The following is a 21,891-nucleotide window of genomic DNA, read 5'->3' on the forward strand; positions in this document are numbered from 1 at the left end:
ATAGATATGTGTGTGTGTGTATGTTTAACAATAAAGTAATAAATAAAACTGTTACATTTACATGTGTAATAATCAAGTATAAGCATGAACATACTGTCTATTTTTGTACTTCCTAACAATTAACTGTTACACATATTTATCTTGAATTTGAAACTTTTTTACTGGTTAACCATGACATAAATTATATCTTTTGTTTTCTATACCTTTATGTATTTATTCTTAGCTTAAATTACTGCATCATGTCATAAAGTTTCAATAAAATATACTGTTAAGAAATGTATAAAGAGAAATATAAAGGATACGACCAAACTGCTCAACAAGTTCAGGTGGCAGTGGAACTTTCTTCTCCAAGGAGATCTCAGCCATTGATTCCACATACACACCAACATCAGCAAGACTTGGGTAGTCATGAGTATACAGTCCACTCAGACTGGCCTGAGCTAATAGGATTTAAAAAAAAAAAAACAAAAGGCTAAGATTTCGAATATATTATATGTTATATATTGACTAGCTATGTTTTTACACGGCTTAGCTCAGGTTTTTTCATTCTGTTTTTGTTTTGTAATATAATTAAAGGTATCCAGCTATGTTATTTTAATAGTTAAAATCTATCATAAGATGCCTCATTGACCTATTTAACTCTCTTGTTGCAGAGCAACGTTACATAGATATTCTAAAATTACCTCTATTATCTAATGAACATTCATGCCAAGTTTCATTAAGATTGGTCAAACGGTTTGATTTCTTTAAAATGAATATAGTTAAAGTATCAACTTATAGATGCTCTTGAAAATAATGTCAACTTTTTTTTTTTTCACTATTCCATACTGAGATCAAACCTAGAACTATCAATTTCTATTAGTGATATGCTCTGTTTTACAGGGCAAATTTAATCAATCATTGAATGCAAGCTTTAATAATAGTATAGATGGGAAAAAAAGTTGTTGTCAAGTTTTTTTTTAAGTAAATGGAGCAAGGCCAAATTGTTTGTCATGGCTGGAGTTTCTTAGAAAAATTGACATAAAAATCCTAATTTAAAATTATATATATATATGACAAAGTCAAATAAGTTTGAAAGAAAAGATACATATAATTTACTAACTGTCAGATGGAATGTTCAAGAGATCCACCAAATCAAAATAAGTTCTATCTTCTTGTAAATGTTTATCCACTAAATGTCCAGCATTCTCTAATACATCTGGTAAAGACAGTGGCGGTAGGCCTGGACTCAGCAAAGAAACCATTGCAACCTAGACAGTAATCAAATGTGTTAAAATTTTTAGCACAATTTTATTTTACAAAAACATTATTATTATACTGTAGCAGTGTTTGACTCAGAAAAATGCAAAAATATAAATTTACTAGATATATTTGCAAGTTACCACTGACTGACTGATCTACTGTCATACAGACTCGCATGAAATTTTTAAATAGGTTTCTTTTACCTCTTTGGAGCTCAATAAGAAACGGTTTTCACAGATTTGCAACCTGACCAACGCAATTTAAAAAAAACACAAAAAAAAAAAAACACACGCTTTCTATCAAACCTTTGTATTTAATTTTCTGTGTTTTCTCAAAAGGCTGCAGTCTATATGTATATATATATATATATATATATATATATATATATATATATATATATATATATATATATATATATATATATATATATATATTGTTACGAATCTCACTATTCAGGCTCTCTGCAAACTGCACCATACACCACCAACTTAAAGAACTTGACAACTCAGGGCTCCAAAGTAACGTAACACTTTAATAGTTGAATAAATAACAGCCAAATACTGTACAATTGGCAACACGTACACTGTACAAATCTCTCTCCGATAACACCGTTCCGCCGTATCAACTCTTGCACTGGCCTCTCCGTCTCGTTCCGGGCTTGCACTGGGTTCAACAGTTCGGGACTGACTTCACACACTTGGGCTCGTTGTGTCGGACTCGATCACAGACCAAGATCAAGACGCCAGCCGTCTCAACTGTACTTGACAGTACTCCGCACTGAACCGTCGTAATGCTCCGTACAGAACCACACCGCTGAACTGTGCTGTAGTCGACCGGACTGTAGTGAACCGGGCTCTGAACCCCTGCCGTGAACCCGCTTTCTGAACCTTCCTGTATTGAGCCCCTTTTCTCGACTGTCTTGACTGCGACACCTCCACTCTTTATATAGGGTCCCTACTGGCCTTCTCGAACCGGACAGAACGCCGCTCGACGTTTCTAGGTGGTCAGATGACTACAACTCTCGTGACGCTCATGAGCTCTGTTCACGACGGCGATCCTTCCCGTACCGTCCTGTTGATACTCGACTCGGTTGACAGTCGTAGCTCGTCACGGTTGACCGCTCGTCTAGCGCTGGCCTGGGGCGATTTGCGTCGGCTGACTACACTCACACCACTACCCCCATCTGTGCCACCACCAGGTTTATAACAATATATATATATATATATATATATATATATATATATATATATATATATATATATATATATATAGACTGCATATATATATAATATATATATATAAATAATATATATATAAAAATATATATTATATATTTATATTAAGTATAAATACAAGTAGCACAAAAATAGGACTTTCTGTATTTCTAAAGAAGTCAACTTTGAAAAAATTTGCCTTTTACTCATTTCCACTTCCTTTTTAGACGCACTCTAAATACAAAAAAAAATAAATTATAAATCCAAATAGCAGAAGAAAAAAGATGATAGATCTAGAGTATGAATGATACTTTCTTGCACTATCATTTCTCTACATTCAAAAGAAATCAAATAAATGATAAAAATTAATAATCCAAATTTATATTGCCTTGTATTTAGAGGACACAACACCAAAATAAATGTAATGTAAGGAATGGCAAATTATGCATTTTTTCCTCTCTTAACCTGAGACTAATGGTTTGAAGTTTCTAATAATGCTTGCCTTATGATTATAGTAGGATACACACAAAAAAAAGTAAGGTACTATCTATAGAATTCTAAAGCTGAAAATGTGTGGTAAAGGTTTGATTGATGATAAAAAAGTTGAAGGAGTCATGGTAAAAAGTTAAGGGTTATCTTTGTAACAAAAAAGCGGCAAAAAAAGTGTGAAAGTGAAAGCGGGAGTGTGTGTGTGTTGGGTGTAACAGATGAAAGAGATGGTACGTAAGACTTTTATGTTGTGTCGAGGAAGGGGAGGAGGGAGTTATAAAGTAATTTTTTCCAAATTCCAATGCACAGGTTAAACTTAATGAGAGCGAATCTCCCCCTTCCATGCTATAAAAAAAACTGGTTTAGGTCATGGTTCATACAACTTTTGTGAAAATGAATTCCAGACATTTTCCAGACTTTTTCAAGACATTTATCTTATGTTTTCCAGACTTACTAACAGTAAAAAGGATGGCTACCTGAGAATGCAGTGTGCACTCTGGACTGCTGTATTCGTGATCTTGGGTTCAAACCCTGCCAATAACTAACCCCTGCCGTCCTGTGGGAGGTTTGGACTAGGGTGTAATAATAATTTTCAATTATGAAGGAACATACGAAACAAGGGGGGAAAAAAGTCACTAATCTTGTAGCACTTAGACTTGGGCAATTTAATATATATATAGAGTAGGCCTATATAGTTTAATAAGCCTAACGTAGTTGTAAAATTTTATTCTAAATCTCATAACTAGTCCAATAGTTGTATAATTTTTATATGGATATTTAGTGGCTTAAACATTAGATAGGCCTAGGCCTACTAGTTAAAAAGTAAAGACTTATTTAGACTAGCCTAGGTTAGAGGGCCTACCTCTAGTAGGCCTATAGTTCTATTGGAGGAGATAAATAAAGATCTAGAGTTAAAGTAGCTATTGAAATTGAAATTTAATTTGTAATAGTGGCTTACTTATTAAATGTCTAATTCACAATAGGCCTATGCCTATGTCAATATTGACTTTTTTTTTTTTTTTTTTAACAGGGTAAAAATTGATCTAAATCTATATCAGAACCATACACTAGATTATAGTTATAGATCTATATGCTAAGTATGCTAGATCTAAATCTAGACTTAGATCAAGACTAAATCTAGTAGTAGACCTAGTCCTAGTACTCTAAGTCATTTTAGTTTTTTGAGTTTAGACTCAAGATCAATATTTTCTACATTGACTAGATTTGTGGGGAAAGGGGGGGGGGGGGGGTAATCGCACATAGATCGAGGCTAAATCTAGTTGTAGACCTAGTAATCTAAGATTCTAAGTCATTCTTGTGGCCTAGACTTTTAGTTTAGACTAAGATCTAGATCTATATTCTATGTTGACTAGATATAATATTTATAACTTGTTTTCTTTATTTAAAGGGGGGAGGGGGGGGGGGGAATCGCGCATAGATTGAGACTAAATTAGGTACTAAATCTAGTAGTAGACCTAGATCTAGTAATCTAAGTCGCGCATAAAGACTAAATCTAGTTCTAGACCTAGTAATGGAAGTCATTCTAGACAGCTGCCAAATAATTTACCTAAAAAACTAGGGGCCTTTGATGGGAAGTTTTACCGATCTTATAGGCATATTCTATGTTGACTAGATATATTATAATATAATTTGTTTTATTTATTTAACGGAAGGGGGGGGGGGGGTAATCGCACATAGATCGAGACTAACTCAAGGCTAGTAGAAAACCTAGATCTATTAAGAAGTGGCGCAGACTAAATCTAGAATTTAGTAGGTCTAGTAGACCTAGACCCTAGAACAGATCTAGATCTAGTAGTAGTAATGAAAGTCGCGCTTAGATCAAGACTAAATCTAGTAATCTAGTAGTAGACCTAGAATCCTAGATCTAGTAATCTATAAAGAATAGAAGCCGCGATCTTTTAGTTTAGACTCAAGATCTAGATCTATATATTCTATGTTGACATCATTGACGATATATATATGTTTTCTCTATTTAAAAAAAAAAAGGGGGGATGGGAGTTTCGCGCATGCATAAATAAATCTAGGCCAAAAACTTCCCGACCTTTGGTAGCCTAACTGAAATTTGATCGACCATCTAGATAATATAGACTGACAGCAGTCATAATAAACTAGTTACTAGTCTAGGTCAGTCTAGGACTAGATCTATTACTAAATTTGATTTAAGTCTACAGTACACCGTCTAGAAATTGGCTGGTATTTCACCGACATGCTGTGGATTGCGCGTGCTTTCACAATAGATCTAGTAGGCCTATTAATGGAAGCCTCTAAGCCCAACAAGATCTAGCAGCCTAGCATTTTACCGGTTACGGCGCCTGAATGACATTGGATTTTTTTTTTTTCAAATTCCAGACTTTTTCCAGACATTTAACAAAATTGCCTCGAAAAGTAGCAATTTTCCAGACTTTTTTAAGACTGAAATCTGAATTTTGAAATTCCAGACTATTTCCAGACCGCGTACGAACCCTGTAGAGAGAGCAGGAAACAAGCAAAATTATCAATCAACCAGCTACTGTGACCAAAATAATAAAGTGTGAGAGAAGCACACACTGAGGTAGTCAGTGGAAGTTGAGGCTTTGAGCTATAATGCTATAACAAAAAAAATGCCCCTGTGATAAGGTACTGTGGAGAGAAGACTACCTCAGTACCTGCAATAACTATTGAAGTTGTGTTCCTCTTCTCCCCGGCGACAATTTTTTCCCTAGCCTCTATAGTAAGGTCTAAGTCTACTCTAAGACTAAGACTAAGTCTAGTTAAGTCTAAGTCTAGTACAACCAGCTAGGCTAGGCCCAAAGGGTGAAACTGTGGTGACCTTGGTCGGATTGGTGTGATGTCTATTACAAGCTGAGAATGAAAATCTGAAGCATGGGAAAATGATTTTGAGGATGCAATTCGACCCCAAAAAAAATAACGTTTTAGATAATTTAGATATCAATCATTATTATTTCCTTATTTAAAATGATCATTTTGATGTGTGCAATGAATCTCCAAACTGGCCAAGACAACCACTTTTTCAGCAAGAAGGATCATGTCAAAGACTTTACTTTTAAGCATGATCATACCGAACTTACACTTAGAATCTAGATCTATAGACTCTAGATAGAATTAAAGTTAAATCTAAATTTATTATTGTCACTCATTCATAGTTATTCCTCATGCCGCTAATGTGACAACAACTTTTAGTTTTTAACTAGATTTGTAGAAGTGAAAAAACTAGACTGCCTAGATCAAGATCCACATTTAGATGACAAAAATATTTTTAGATCTAGATTTCTACGTCCCTAGTTTGAATGGGGAAAAAATAATATTTCGGTAATTTGTATTTTGTTCTGCATTGAAATAATATTATTGCGATTTAAAATAACTAAAAAAAAAAAGTTTATCAAAACGTAGATCTAGATCTAGATCTAGATTTATTACAACTTTTATATTCAAGGGAAATAAAGACATATATGTAGAATCTAGATTCTGAGGGAAAAAACACAGTTTCGTATCGCCTGGGTCACAACTTTCAAAGTAATTTTTAACCATTGACTATATACTATATATCTGTGAATCAAATAGAATTATATAGGCTTTAGGCATGCATAGATATAAATATGTTCGTAGGTCTATTGATTTTTATATGTAGGCCCTATATATCTATTTATATCTATATCTATTTATATACTATATATCTAGATATAGATCAATATCTATCTATATATCTCTCTATATATAAATACACATATATATACATGAGATCATAAAAATACACAGTCAGATAAAAAGCAGTAGCCAATACAAAACCCAAAAGAAAAATCTTACTCTGGAATAAATGTAACCTAACACAACTACACCAAGCTGCATTAAACTTTCAACAAACATTCTTATTAGAAAAAGACATTACTACCCATGGAAACCAGTCGATGACCTCTGGAATTTCATTAAAAACCATCTTTAAAGCATTATAGAAAATCATATACCAACTAAATACACATCAAACAAAATAAATAAATGCTGGTTTAATAATAGACTAAAGAAGCTTTGTAAACAGAAGGAAAACCTATATAGAAAATTTAAAGAAACTAATGCAGAAAGAGTTTACAAAAAGTATATAAAAATTAAACACTTAACCCAAAAAGTAAGCAGACAGCTGCAGAGTGAATACATAAACAATGTAATATCTAAAGATAACAACAAAAACCTATGGTCATATACATTAAGTCTAAGAAAATGGAAACAACAGGCATAGCGCCATTAAAAGATGAACATAACATAATGATAATGAAACTAAAGCAAACATCCTAAACAAATACTTTGCATCAGCATTCTCAGCCCCAGGAGACAAAGACATATATTACTGAATTTGAACCAAGTAGACAACATAGAAGATATAGTAGTACAAGAAAATGGAATTCAAAAACTATTAGCCAACACCAAACCAAATAAAGCGTCTGGACCTGATGGTATTCCAGCTAGATTACTCAAAGAACTAAGCAATGAGCTAGCCTCAGTGTTCAAAATACTCTTTCAGGCTTCACTTAACCAGGGCAGAGTACCAAAGGACTGGAAAGAAGCTAATGTCACCCCCCTATTTAAAAAAGGAGAAAAATCTGACCCAGGAAACTACAGACCAGTATCACTTATTAGCATCACATGTAAAATCCTAGAACACATAATATATGTAGCAACATCATAAACCACTTAGACAAAAATAATGTCCTCACACCATACCAACATGGCTTTAGGAAATATAGATCATGAGAAACACAACTAATAGGACTAATTAATGGTCCACTGCATCAGTGGATTAAAGATTTTCTGACAGGGAGAGAACAAACTGTAATAATAAATGGCTCTAAATCAACACCGATAACAGTAAACTCAGGTGTACCTCAAGGAACAGTCTTGGGTCCACTACTATTTTTAATTTACATAAATGATTTACCAAATTACATTACTTCAGGAACAAAAGTCAGATTATTTGCAGACGATTGCATAATATATAGAACAATAAAAACAACACAAGACACAGATATTTTACAAAGAGAACTAGATGAATTACAGAAATGGGAATCAAATTGGAGCATGTCTTTCCACCCAGAAAAATGTCAGTTGTTAAGAGTAACAAAAAAACTAAAACAAATTAATTCCACTTATCTTATTCATGGCAAACCAGTAACACAGACAAAAAACGCAAAATACCTAGGTGTTATAATAAATGAAAAACTGTCATGGAATCCACATATTGATGAAACTACAAAAAAATCAAACAAAGCATTAGGATTTATTAAAAGAAATTTCTATAAATCAAATAAGAACATAAAACTAAAATGTTATTTAACCTTGGTTAGGCCAATAATAGAATATGCATCCTCTGTTTGGGACCCCTCAACTCAAGAAAACATTAAGAAACTGGAACAGACACAAAATAGAGCAGCGAGATTCATAACAAACGAATATTCACATTTGACTAGAGTAACACCTTTAGTAAAATCACTAAATTTAGAAAGCCTTCAGGACAGAAGACTCAAAAGTAAAGTAGCAATTTAAAACACTGAACCATAATCTTCAAATACAAAAACAAAATTTAATAAAATACTCTGAAAGACACAAAGATAAAGGCACATTCCTCGTCCCATATGCTAGGACAAATTTGTACAAATACTCCTTCTTCCCTAGTGCTATTAGAGCATGGAATGGTTTGCCTGAGATAGCCAGGAAAACCAGTGACTTGGCAGAATTTAAGTCATTGGTTAACATGCATGACTAAATGCATGACGCATAGGACGTAATCATCTTCTTTTTCGAAGTAACGTCTGTATTATATAAGATAAGATAAGATATATATATATATATAATATATATATATATATATATATCGATCTCCCACATGGCACAAAATAATTAGATTGACACATGTAATGCATAGGACGTAATAATCTTATTTTTTTAAAGTAAATCTAAGTCTGTAATCTATAAGATTAGATATATTAATCTTATTTTTTTAAAGTAAATCTAAGTCTGTAATCTATAAGATTAGATATATTTTGGCCGGAAACACCTCCTCATATATCATATTTCATATTGAATTATCATATTGCTATGTTAAAAGGTCCGGCCCACAAATTGTATATATCAAATGATTATATGATAATGATTCTGATGGACATCCAATTCTAGTCCTACCAGTCTTCATTCACTCATTGGGTTAAGTTTTAAATTAATTATGTATCAACTATTGTACGCATTTATAGGCCTACATGGGAAGCCAGGGGGGGTTTCAGAATTTAGTGACTGATTTTTTGCTTTGATTTTGTTTATTTTAGGTGATATTCCTTTCGCACCAGCACAGCCAAAACCCCCTACCAGGTGGTTTTGCAGTTAAATCCCCCTCTTCTATAAAACAAAACCAAAAAAATGCAAGTGACAATTCCAAGAGCACAGCTAAGGATGATTTTGATTGTAAAACCATCTCCATCAGCTAAAAAATACCTCTTCGATATAAAAAAAGGAAATTACACACTCAAAATTCTATGAGTGTAGCCAAAGGTTTTTTTTTAGTTTAAACCTTCCTCCAGTGGGGTTTGAAGCTAAAAAAAATACCTCTTCAATATAAAAAAAAAGATAAAATCTATGACTGTAGCCAAAGGGGTTTGGAGTTTAAACCCCTGATCAGCAGGGTTTGATGCTAAAAAAATACCTCTTCAATATATAAAAAAAAAGCAAATTACACACTAAATTTCTTTGTGCGTAGCCAAGCCAATGGGGGGTTTTAAGTTTAAACCCCCTCCCCCAGATGGCTTTTTTTTTTTAAAGTTTAAAATCCCTTCAGAAGGTTTTGAGTTTAAAATACCCTTTAAAGAATTTTGAGGTTGAAAACCTCTCTTTTCAAGATTATTCTAAAGGAAACTACAGTCACCAAATTCTAAGAGCGTATCTAAATGGGGTTTGGAATTTAAAAAAAAACAACTCCAGAGTTTTTTTTAGTTTAAAACCCCCCAACAGATGATTTTGATGATAAAACTTCCCTTTTCGATATAAATTCTAAAGCAAACTACAGTCACATAATTCCATCAGCATAGTCAATAGAGGTTACACATTTCTACCTGTGACTGGACTCCATTAATAAAGTGCAATGAATAGTCATCTGCCAAAATTGAAAAACACTAAATGTGTCTCAACAAAGATGGCTAAGACAGTTTTTAGGAGTCAGTCTGGTCTCAATCAAGGAAATCCTATGCCAAACTGGGAGTCGACCCTTTAGTAAGGTTATGACAGAGCGTCGCATGAGGTTTGCAGGACATGTCGCGATGACATGGAGGCCATTACGAGGAAAGCGCAAATTTAACAGGGACACCTACAACTTGGCACCACACTTGTCATGGAGGTCCTCAGAGCAAGTGGGAAGAGGCCGACATTGACAGATTTTTGTGGAAACAGCTTGCCGCACAATGCGCCGAAAGTCTGAAGCAAGTGAGGAGTTAACTAGAAGCAATAAGGAGGGGGACTATCAGACAAGACAACATAGTCAAGCTTGAGGGATATGAGCACTATAACAAAGGCCAGGCTTGAAACAAAAAAATCCATCTTAATTTCACCACTCATCAGTGTCAGACCAGGAAAAAAAATAAATCATCTAAAATCTAGAACCTAACATTCAACTCTCACCTGTAGAAGTCAGTTTTTACTTCCAAATCTATGTAAATATATTTCTTTTCATTTTATTTTTAAATAAGCCATGTCAATAAAGATTTTAAAAAAAAACATGTACGAATTAGTAAAAAACAAATGTCACTATCAATATGAAAACAGTTGTCAATTATGTTGTAATTAAATTAAAGTAATTTATAGCTAATTATTGGTCCAACAGAATGAACAACAGTATCTCTTTGTAAGATTACAATGTAATCCTAAAAAAAACAACTTAATAGCAGATTAGGTTTCTAAAATTCTTACTATAAATAATAACTAGTAAAAATACCAAAGATTTATGAGGAATGCAGTACTTCCTGTGGCTACCCAGCTCCAGCTGCAGCCTACATATTTTGTCAAATGAAGCGCAGACATAACCACTGTCCATCAGTGGTCGATTTAGATTTTCTTTTCAACAAAAAAACAACAACAAACAATTAATAGCTTTAAAGATTTAAAATATCCCAGAAACTTTTATTTTAGTTTAACAATAATGGCAGTTTTCCTTTCTTGTAGTGACATTAGTGACAGTTAAAATCTCTTGAGAGTGTCAGTATAATAAAACTTACAGTGTTGAAAAAAAATTATATGATAAAATGGTGGGATAAAATAAAATGCTCATACAAAAAATGAATAGACATTAAAATAATAAATATTTGAAAATTAAAAGCATTCATACAATATAAAAAATGTATCTACAGTGATTCTATTGTTTTTTTTTTTGTTTGATGTTTCTTTTACATTTAGGATGTAAAGACTTTTTAAAAGAAAATAATTTTGGTGAAATAACTGTCCAATGTAAAACAAAGCAAAATAAAGTAGGCTCTGTGAATTAAACAAAAATTAGTTATTGTACTACATACAATTAAATATACTTTTTACAAACTTTATAACTGTACCCGTACCAATAAATAATTTATCAACATCACATCTTTTAAAATATTACAAATTGAAATAAAGAATGAATTTAAAAAATTGGTTAAATTTTTGTGTAGAAAAGATCACAGTGGTACAAACATGCATTAATATTGAGTTATAAATACATAGAGCTGTCACAATTAATAATCATTAGTGCAGCAAATTGTTTTCAATTGAAGGCTTGCATTTTTTATAAATATTAAAGAGATTGGTTAGATAATGCTATCACATTATTTATAGAAAAACAAAATTAATTGTTTATTGAGTTGTATATTGTGCCAGTAGGCAATTAATTGTTTTTCTTCTCTTGTGAAGAAATGTGGTTATTTGCCATCTTTCAATGACTTTTATGAATATGAAATAGAGTATTTAATTTGATGCATTTTTGTAATACTCATTCGTTTCTAAATAATTTTGAAACTTTTAAATAAAAATTAAGATTAAAGAGATTTTTGTAGCTCCAGGATTCGATGCAGTCGACTGGCTCACCTGTGTTATTATTGATAGTCTGACAAGAGAAATGGATTCTCATTTACAGCGCACATAGGTGCTGCTTTAATTAGGCTAACATAGGATGGTCGTCCAGTATACTCTTTGAAATGGCATTGCTTAGATATTGCTGACCTTCCATGGGACTAGAGGTGGGCATAATATTTTCTTGAGGTACAAACTACTACAATCTAATCCTGCAGACAGTTAACTGTATTTCACCATTCCTGCAGTATCTGCCATGAGCTTATAAATCTTGCTATGACAGAAAATACTACAGCAAGAGTGACAGCTCCATCTGCTGAAATATCTCTTTGGGTTACACCCTTAGTGGCAACTACATCTCCAAGTCATCTTTTAACAATGCACCTAAATAAAACATATAGTAAAAAAAACAAACTCTTTAGCTTGCTGACACCAGCATTTATAACTTCAACTTTGTTTTCCTTAGTGAGACATGGTTTGAAAAGTCAGCCATCAAAGACAAATGAACTTTACCAGGCTTTCTATAAGGTGTGCAGTTTCATCTCAACCACCAATAAAGGACACAATGACCTTCATCTCACCACAAAACAAGAGGAAAAATAAAAAAGTATAGAACTCCTTTTAAACTTTGCAATCAATAAAGCAGATAATGTAAAGGTCATTAGTTTTTATGGCCAATGGTTAACAAGGATGTTATGTGGCCAGCACAATAAACAACTGCCTTTACTTTCCCAACTTATGTCAGGTACCCATTAGAGTTGGATGGACTAAGAAGTGTCCTTGAAATCAAGAACTTCATAGTGTCTTCATTGAGATTTTAAGAGACCCCCTTGGTTCAGAAGCCAAGTACTTAACCACTCAGCCACCATACCCCCAAGAAGAGTAAACTGTCAAATAAAATATTTATAGGAGTTTTTCAAGATCAGTCACATCCTATTAGAAAAGCCCTATTGGTCTGAGAATATGTGAATTTACATTTTGACAAAGAAAATTAAACTGGTAAAAAAATACCAGTAACTTTTAGCTCAAAGAAGTTGTAAACCAGGGATTGTCATTTCATTATCTCTTTAGAAAACTCACTTATTGAAATCCAGAGACTAAGAAAATGGATGTACTGCTAATTAATAGCTATAGACTGTCATTTCTTTTTTGGCTAGAATAAGCAGACCAGATAGGACACACTCATAGTTTTCCAATCTGTAAGTTCCAATGTGAGTATGAGGACAATAGTAAGAACCTTAAATAAGTCACATGATCTTCTTTCCATTCTAGCTTTCTAGTCAAATCTTGAGTGTTGAAAACCTCTTGAGATCCGTTTCAGGCCCAGTGTTGTTCACTGTGAACATCTATCCAGTCTGTGTTGTTATACCTACAGCTAATCAATATTTTATATCACTAAGTCAAAGAAGTATAATTTTACATTTCCCTCAAAGGTCCTGCATCTGGCAACCAAAATCAATAAAGCAGTTCCAAGTGTAAGCATTAAACATGGCATTCTGAACAATATTGCAAAGGCGACAGAGTACAGGCTCATTTACCATCATCACTTTTTAGTGTCCCTGTTGTCAATATAGTTTGTAAACTTGTGGAGTTTTTGTTAATTCTTTTCATAGGTCATCTTTGCAAGTGTCCATTTGTCACTGTGTATATTTGATCTGACCATATTAAAGTAGAGCCAGTAAAGATGCTTGCTGAGAGGCAATCTTTCTTTCCCAACTTGACTATTGCTATGCTTGCAACACAACACCAAAGTCACTCTACTGGCGTAAAGTCCATAGCTGCCAGTGAGTGCAAGAATTGATTATAAGGTGTACACACTTTGTCATCAGTGCATCTGTATTGACGAAATGCCCTTATATGTTAGAAAATTTGTTACACTTTGTGTTCCTGGAGATTCCTGCACTTCATGTAATCCTTTATGAGTTTTACCTCAAAATGGAAAGCCAGATGGCCTTTTTGATACAAAGACAAAAGGTTTAGAACATTCTCTTTCAGTGAGCTCAGACACCACATGCTTCATTACACATTAGAAGAACTTGCTTGTTCAAAACTTATTTAGAAAGTTCACCTTAAGAACTCTGTTGTTATTTCTGATATGTTCTCATTGGACACAAACAATTAGATAAAAAGTGCAGGCAACAATGTATTTTGATGATAAGAAAAAAGAACGATTACAGGTATTTAATAAGATATATATAATGTTAAAAGAAAATGCCAGAAAAAGATATGATGTAGTGTTAATAAGCTATAAACAACACAATACTGCTAATTCAATGCTTTATTCAATCAATCAGGATTATAAGGCTTTAACAGATTGGCAGAAAACTCTTTAATTTTATCTACACCACGAACTTCCTCTGGCAAAAGTGGTAATTTTGTTATATGGAAGTCTTCATAGAGATCTTTTATCTATTCAAAATAAAAGAAAGAATAGCAAAAAAAATTAGATGTCTGATAAAAAGACATGACTAAGTGACCAGTAATCTATTCTTAAAACACCTTCAAAAGTTCATTAGATTAATAATAATAATAACAAATGGGCAGCACACTGACCAAAACATTGACCAAAACATTTTTCCCTACAATCAAACTCAAACTAAAAGTATTCATTTGTAGCAAAGTGAGCTCAGGAATTACACTTCAAACTAAAAACATAATGCTTTAGCCTAAAATTTTTCTATTTGCAGATGAGTGTCCATTATCATCAACAACATAAAACAAATTTATGATACTAAGTATAACTTTAAATTATGATTTAACTTTGCTATTTTAATGGTCATTTAATGGTTATTAAGGGTGTCATTGGGTCAGCACAACGACCAACCGCCTTTATGTTCCCTAACCTAAGTCGGGTACCCATTGCATAGTAAAAATCCAGAAATTCAAAATCCCAGTCTCCACAGAGATTCAAACACTGCACCTCTCAGTTAGGAAGCCATGAGCTTTACCACTCAGCCACCACTTTGCTATTCTTAATCTCACTGACTATTTATTAGTGCAACCTTTGCTTTAGTACAAGCTAAAATAATGGTAATGCACTAAGGTCTTTTAAGTGCTGTTTTGTGTACATGTAATTTAATTTTATCTATTGCAGCTTTGAGTTTTTTTTTTTACATTTACTTTCTTTTTCTGAAAAAACAATTGTTACAATTTCGATTAACTAGAACAAATGCTTAAAAAAAATATTGCTATAACCTTTAAAATAAATGGAAAAATAATTAGTTCATACAGTTAAATGGGTGATTTGTATTTTATATTACTGGGAGTAAAAAAAATGCATGAAGCATCAAACATTAATCTAAGCATTGAAGGTCATTTTATAGAAATTTGTTTTTTTTAAAGCATGAAATTGAATACATTAGTGTAATTATATAAACAGAGGTTATATTTAATAACCTAGGAAATATAAGTAGGGACCAATACTTAAAAACTGACCAATTGATCTTAATAACCTAATTCTAGATATAGGTCACTTGGGAGCTCGTTATTAACTATAAAGTCGCACAAGAACTGTTACTTATGATGCATCTCATTCACTCTTTTTAGCTATACATTAAAAGAACACATTTGTTCATAACATGGGTGGTAATAAAAAAATAATGACTGTTCCTACTGCTTAACTACTTAAGTCTCCAAGTCAACACATTTATTTATTGTTCTCTAGATATGGAAGGGCTCCCCCATGTTTCTGAGACTGGTATTTCAGGAGAGCTCCACGAGTTTTTCCAGGAGAGACTATTCAATTTCAGGAGGGGGCAAAGGGCACTAACAAATTCTATGTTTAGCAATAAATAAAAGATACAACAATAAAAAGAAGGAACAAAAAAAGGATTGTTATTTTTCATTTTTTTTTAATACTTTCCCCAATAATTTTGAAGCTTTACAACATTTTGTATATAATTTATGTTTTTTTTTTAGGAAAATTATTACCCATTTAAAATTCTATAACATCTGTATAACAGTGAGAATTAATATTTTTTTAAAAGGAAAACATATTCAAATTAATTAACAAACTTTCTTTTCTCACTTATTGGTATTTTTAAAGATTAAGCTAAATTGTTCTGTTTGGGCTTTTTTTTTTTTTGTAATATAAAAAATAAATTATCATTCACATATTAATATGCTACACTGATCTTAAAACTAATAATTTTTTTAAAGCGCTTCAATTAGATTACCTGGTCTAAATATTTAGTCTGAATCTTGTGTCGAGCTTCACACAAACGACATGGCTTATCCCCTTTACGGATGAAATTGAGTTGATTCACAACAATATTGTGCGTGTCAATGCCAAACTGCGTCAGTTCTTGAACTAACCTTTCCGTTTCATAAAGTGACAAAAATTCAGCGATGCATACACAAACAAATGTTGTTTGCTCCTGTAAAAAAAGTGTATTGATATTTTTTTTTTAAATGCACATTTGGGAACTTTCAAAAACAAAGCAATGCATACAGTAGTTAATGAAGTGATGGCTGAGCAGCAAAGTGCTTGGCTTCCATACCAGAGTCCAGGGTTTGAATCCTGGAATTTTTAATTTTGGGATCTTCTGGCATTCCGAGTCCACCCAGCTCTAATGGGTACCTGTCATAAGTTGGGGAAAAGTAAAGGCAGTTGGTCGTTTGCTGGCCACATGACACCCTCCTAAAATGTAGGCCACAGAAAGATGACTTTTACATCATCTGCCCTATAGACCACAAGGTCTGAAAGGGGAACTTTAGTTTTATAAAAAAAAAAAGGCAAACCAACTTGACATAAACATATAAAATAATAAAAGTTTTTCGAATATCTCAAACAATATTCAATGCATAAAACACACTATTTTGATACAATGAGTTGAAATCTTTTTGCTATACAGGCTGTTTAAGCAGTCTTATCAACCAGAACATTTAATTATATTCAAATATATATATTTAACAGCGCAAAATGATACTTCTTGTTTTCAAAATGTCTTGATTTGCAATCATATGCATGAAAACTTGCAATTGTGGTACAAAATATGTACAAAATTATGAAAAAGTTATACTTTCTTTTTTTTTTATTTGAGAAGTAAACAAGTTAAAAAAAAATAAAAAAATAATAGAATGAGTTATTGTAATTACGGATGAAAATTATTATTATTTTTTTTTTTTAAACATTCAATATTCTTCAACTCTTCAAGTAGCCAGTGTATCAGCTAGTCTGTGTATATAGTGTGAGTACTGTTTCACCAAAAATGCACAATGCATTGCCTAATATTATCTGAACTTTTTAAAATAATTCTTTGCATGCTGATACCATTATACTTACAGCATTTTTGAACTGTGCATTGACTTGTCTAATCGTAGCCAGCATGTCTTCAAACTTGTTGGACATTTGATCAGCATTTAGGTCATGTACACCTATCATACCTGCCATCTAGGCAGACACAAGACACAAGATTATAGTAAGTAAATTTTTTCATCAATGGACTATCTAATGATATGGAAGAGCAATATCTATATTTAAGATCAAAAAGGCAATTCTCAAAATACAATACTGATGGTCCTTGTAGATTCTTAGCTACCTCTAAATATTAGGATTATCAGTTTAAATTATATAGTTAAGTGTTTTGGTACAACCATCAAAATTATTTCTTTAGATTTAAATATGAAGTATAATCCACACCTGTGAGATAAATGGACTTATTTGATTTTTTATCCGGAGTAACTTTCCCAGGCCTTTTTCAACAACTGAAGGAAATGAAAGAAGACGCAATGTGTGGCCTGTGGGTGCTGTATCAAATACCACCACAGAAAAATTCATATTTTTTACCAATCTGTAAGAAAAAAATGTTATGAAACAGAAAGTTATCATTATCTTACAATTTAAATTTGTCTGCACAGAATTAGTTTTTACTATTTACAAAATATAATTTAAAAAAAAATCTTCACATGTTTAGTAGTAGTTTAACTAATATACAAATGGTTTATTAGAATAACAAAGTCTAGACTCAACTTTAAAACATTTCTAAAAAATATTCAAAATAATTAACTTCTTATAAAAATGCATATATTAGTGTTCACATCTGTCAGTCATGGTACCTCATCACCTCAGCAAAACTCATGGCTTCATCAATGCCTGGAAAAGCGCCAAGTAGCTCTTGAATCATTCCACGGCCCATGGACATCATGTCAGCTGATCTCAAGAATATTGATAATGTATGTTACCCAGTATTAATAAAAATATACCAAGATTTTTCTTTCTTTCATAATTTTAACTTATTATAATGATATAATGAATTATGGTTACAGGAAAAAATGCACATTAAATTGTTTTAATGTACTAAAAATATTATAAATCATACTTAACAAATTAAATACAAACGTTTCTGAACAATTAGAAAAGAAAATAATGTGCAGTGACCATTAAAAATGTAACTTCTTTAATCAACAGTATCAGTCCTTGTAATTATATATAACAATTTACAAATGAGCTTAACTTTAATTACAATTAAATTATTTTTGTGTACCTTGTTCATAATATTCATCAGGTAACTCAGAAAAACCCAAATTGGGGTCTATTTCCTAAAGAAAAAGATAGCACAAGAAGTAAGTAAGAAGTAAAAAAAAAAGTTAAAAAGACAATCTTAAAAAGGAGCTTGAATAAATCTATTCATGTGGTCCATAAATAATAGATAGACTAATTTATTTATTTTAACAACAAAATCATGCATTGAACATAATTACATCACTTGATCTTCCATTTTTTTGTATTTAGCTTCAGTAACCAGCTTTAAACAAAAACCAAATTGTTGGACCAAGACATCCTAAGGTTACTGATACTTGCAACAGCTCTTCTATCTATAATATAGTCATGCCCGACTTTACCGGAACCACCCTACCTTTTCAAATTTCATTGACTAATGTAATTAATAATCTATTTTCCAGTTACCATTGCATATAGGTTTGTAAAGCCCTTGACCAGAGATGGAACTTTAGAAAATTTCTGGCTGAGAGCATCTGAAACATTGTGTGCTGGATCTGTGGAGATAATTAGAACAGTCTCCCTGACCTTGGCCAGCTGCACTGCTAAACAACAGCTGAAATAGTGGAGTTCAACAATTAGTGCTTCTTAATTAATGCAAATATTTTTTTAAAAAAAGATCACATGCAATATAAGTAATAGCCCATACATATATATATATATATATACACCAGAATACCAAACTCTTTGTTGTAGTATGGAATAGCTTCCTAAATGGCTAATGAGAGTAAACATTGCATATATATGATAAAAACAGGTTGCAAAATTGACACCCAGTCTGTAATGTTAGACCTAAAAAAAACAAAGTATCTAGAAACTCCTCAGCAAATATGATGGTTTTATTTACCAATATTTACATTTTAATGTCAGGTCAACTTGGGGTTAGATGAGTCAGAGTGAACCAACAATAAAACTTGGCAAAACAAATCATCTTTGCCAATAAAAAATAAAACATGATGGCAAAAAAAATCATCTACATCTAGAGTAGTTTATTTATTCCAGACATTACATGAATTTGAACACTTGTTGTTTTTGTGGTCATACATCTTTATTTTAATATTTAATATGAAACTAGCATGCTGTATAATATGCGTATCCATTTTCCAATTATTCTGACCCAATTTCCTTCCCTTTAGCGGTCTTTTTATGTAAAAAAAAAAGATATTCAAATTTGTAAGTCAGGGTTTTTTTTTCCGTTACCAGGATTTCTAATTTCTCCTGTTAGATGTGTTCTAGTGAACCATGATGTCAAACAATACTGTTCATCTTTGTTTTGGAAAAATAAGCTACCCTTTAACAGAATATTGCTCTCAGTTCCTCAGGTAAAATTCCAGGCTGGATTTATCTGAAGTCTTTGTACTTAATTACAGCTTCTTCCACTTCTGGAGAAAGTGGTTTTGGAAGACCATCACTTGACTCATCATCACTTACTTATCTATGTTTTCTCTGACTGTGGTAAAAGGTATTCTTCTGGAGTCGCTTCAGCACTACTTCTCTCATCAAGAAACATTTTCACTTCTTTGACTGCTGTATCTTTGTATGAATCATCTGAACAGTGATACTTTTCTTCGACACGTCCATGGTCTGCTTTGTTTTAAGTGCTTATATCAGGTTTCTTCTTAATGATAAGGATGATGAAATAAACTACCCTATATACCAAGCTACTTCCTGAGAGTAAACGGCACTAGTCAGCGCTATGGAAGTTACTCCTGATAATTGAGAGTAACCTCGTACAGAAAGTGTTAATAATCTGTGTGGATTACACACAACAGGCTCACTAACTTATATAACAACTGAAAAGCAGGATTACATGGCAGTGATGTAATATTTAATTTAAAAACAAATTTCAAACACTCATTAGGGGGCCGGGGGGATCTTCAAATTCTCCCCCCACCTTAGCTACGCCACTGAGAAATTTATTAAATGAATTTATATAAACAAAAAACACAAACATTCAACACACATCTAATCATGCAAACATAAAATAAGTCTAAAAGTCTGTGTAGAAGTCACTATCCCAGTGACCTAATTTTGGTAGAATATAAGTGTGTTCATATTTTTATTCTTAGTGTTTGTATTTATGCATAATTTGAAAACATCTTAATGATTTCATGTGAGGGGCTATGCCTGGGTATCTTAAAATTTAGTTAATGTTAATACAGAATTAAAATCTGAGTTTATTGATGCCCACATATAGAGACTGTTGGAAATAAATTATATTTTATCATGTCCGGAATCAAATAATGTGGGTCAAATTTGTCTGAATTAAATGAAAACACATGGTCTCTGACCCTAAATATAACAAATTTAGGTTAGGGGTACAAATATAAGTAGTCATCCTTATTCTCCTTAAATAAAAACTAAAGAAGATTTTGATGACTTCATTTTCTTTTCTATGTCAAACCATTGTCAAATAATGCACTGTCAAAGTCAAACTTTGAAATTTTGGCTAATTAGATACCATCTAATAGTGTAAGTGTAGATATATAAAGCCATTATATTATAGGTGTCAGAATCACATAAACTACTCTAGTCTAGTGTCTCTATATCTAAAATTTAGTAAATTTTATTCTAAACTAAGTAGAAAAGTATTTATAAAGAATCTACCTAGATCAAAATCTAGACTGACTCAGACTAACATCCATGATCATAATTAATATTAATATCTAAGATTAAAATTAAATGATTATGATTACTTCTGATTAGCTAGAGTAGATCTATTCTAAGACTAAGTCATTGGATGATAGATCTACTCACCCAGATGATCTAGAGATCTGGTCATCAGATCATCTAGACTAATCTAGAGGTATGATCATGTTTTAGCTGGCAATCTAGATCTAGATCTAATCTAGTCCTAGAGTTAGAGTATAATAGTAATAGGCTAGGCTTAGTCTAGGCTTAGAACTTAGAATAGATTTTATAGATCTATCATTATTATTTCATTATAGATCTAGAATCTAGTAGAAGGCTAGAGAGTAGAGACTCAGACTCAGAGAGTGACAGACTAGTGGACTAGAGTACTTAGAGTTAGACAAGATTGCCACTAGATTCTAGATCTACATCTGTGTATACACTCCTTACTATATCGGACTATTATCGGAGTGTCGTAGTGAAAGACTAGTCTAGCGTAGAGTCAGAGTGAGAGTCTATGTTCTAATTCTAGATCTATTATCAAAACTGATATAAAATACAAACCTTGTTGTTGTTTTTCCAACACCCCCTTTTCCACCAACAAAAATCCATTTTAAGCTAATTTGGTCGATCACATTTTGAAGTGTTGGATCATACTCGTAACAAGACGTAGCATCACCTGATGACGCCGCCATTTTAAATCCTAATTTTTAATAATGCAGCAATCTT

At 32.4% G+C, this 21,891-nt stretch overlaps 2 protein-coding genes across 4 annotated transcripts in view; both read right to left on the bottom strand.

Moving 5' to 3' along the window:
• LOC106068921 (nuclear pore complex protein Nup155-like) overlaps positions 1-6,183 on the bottom strand; it is a 33,653-nt gene extending 27,470 nt beyond the window's left edge. The window contains exons 1-3 of one of the 3 annotated variants that reach the window (XM_013228420.2): positions 6,035-6,183; positions 1,103-1,250; positions 303-440 (exon numbers count right to left, since the gene is read on the bottom strand). In XM_013228420.2, the coding sequence (XP_013083874.2) occupies positions 303-440; positions 1,103-1,244 (280 nt within the window). In that variant the 5' untranslated portion in view covers positions 1,245-1,250; positions 6,035-6,183. Of the gene's footprint in view, positions 1-302; positions 441-1,102; positions 1,251-5,611; positions 5,628-6,025 lie in introns of those variants that run through there. The other 2 variants (XM_056028894.1, XM_056028895.1) reach the window with 2 other exon arrangements.
• Positions 6,184-14,295: 8,112 nt separating this feature from the next.
• LOC106054478 (ATPase ASNA1 homolog) lies at positions 14,296-21,872 on the bottom strand. Its single transcript, XM_056028429.1, has 8 exons — positions 21,727-21,872; positions 18,940-19,087; positions 18,518-18,572; positions 18,090-18,183; positions 17,674-17,824; positions 17,317-17,424; positions 16,208-16,408; positions 14,296-14,441 (listed from the first exon to the last, which is right to left on the bottom strand). Exons 1-8 carry the CDS (start codon positions 21,855-21,857, stop codon positions 14,319-14,321), a joined length of 1,011 nt encoding a protein of 336 aa, XP_055884404.1. The 5' UTR covers positions 21,858-21,872; the 3' UTR covers positions 14,296-14,318.
• Positions 21,873-21,891: the final 19 nt, after the last annotated feature.

Source organism: Biomphalaria glabrata, chromosome 5, assembly GCF_947242115.1.
Source record: "Biomphalaria glabrata chromosome 5, xgBioGlab47.1, whole genome shotgun sequence".
Classification (NCBI taxonomy): Eukaryota; Metazoa; Mollusca; class Gastropoda; family Planorbidae; genus Biomphalaria; species Biomphalaria glabrata.

What these genes read in the sequence shown, in the direction of transcription:
- LOC106054478 (XM_056028429.1), bottom strand. Translation starts at nt 21,857, where the DNA reads ATGGCGGCGTCATCAGGTGATGCTACGTCTTGTTACGAGTATGATCCA. An exon ending in TAAGTCCATTTATCTCACAG is followed by an intron (nt 17,425 to 17,673) that starts GTGTGGATTATA and finishes GTGTCTGCCTAG; the next exon opens with ATGGCAGGTATGATAGGTGT. An exon ending in AGACTAAATATTTAGACCAG is followed by an intron (nt 14,442 to 16,207) that starts GTAATCTAATTG and finishes TATTTTGAATAG; the next exon opens with ATAAAAGATCTCTATGAAGA.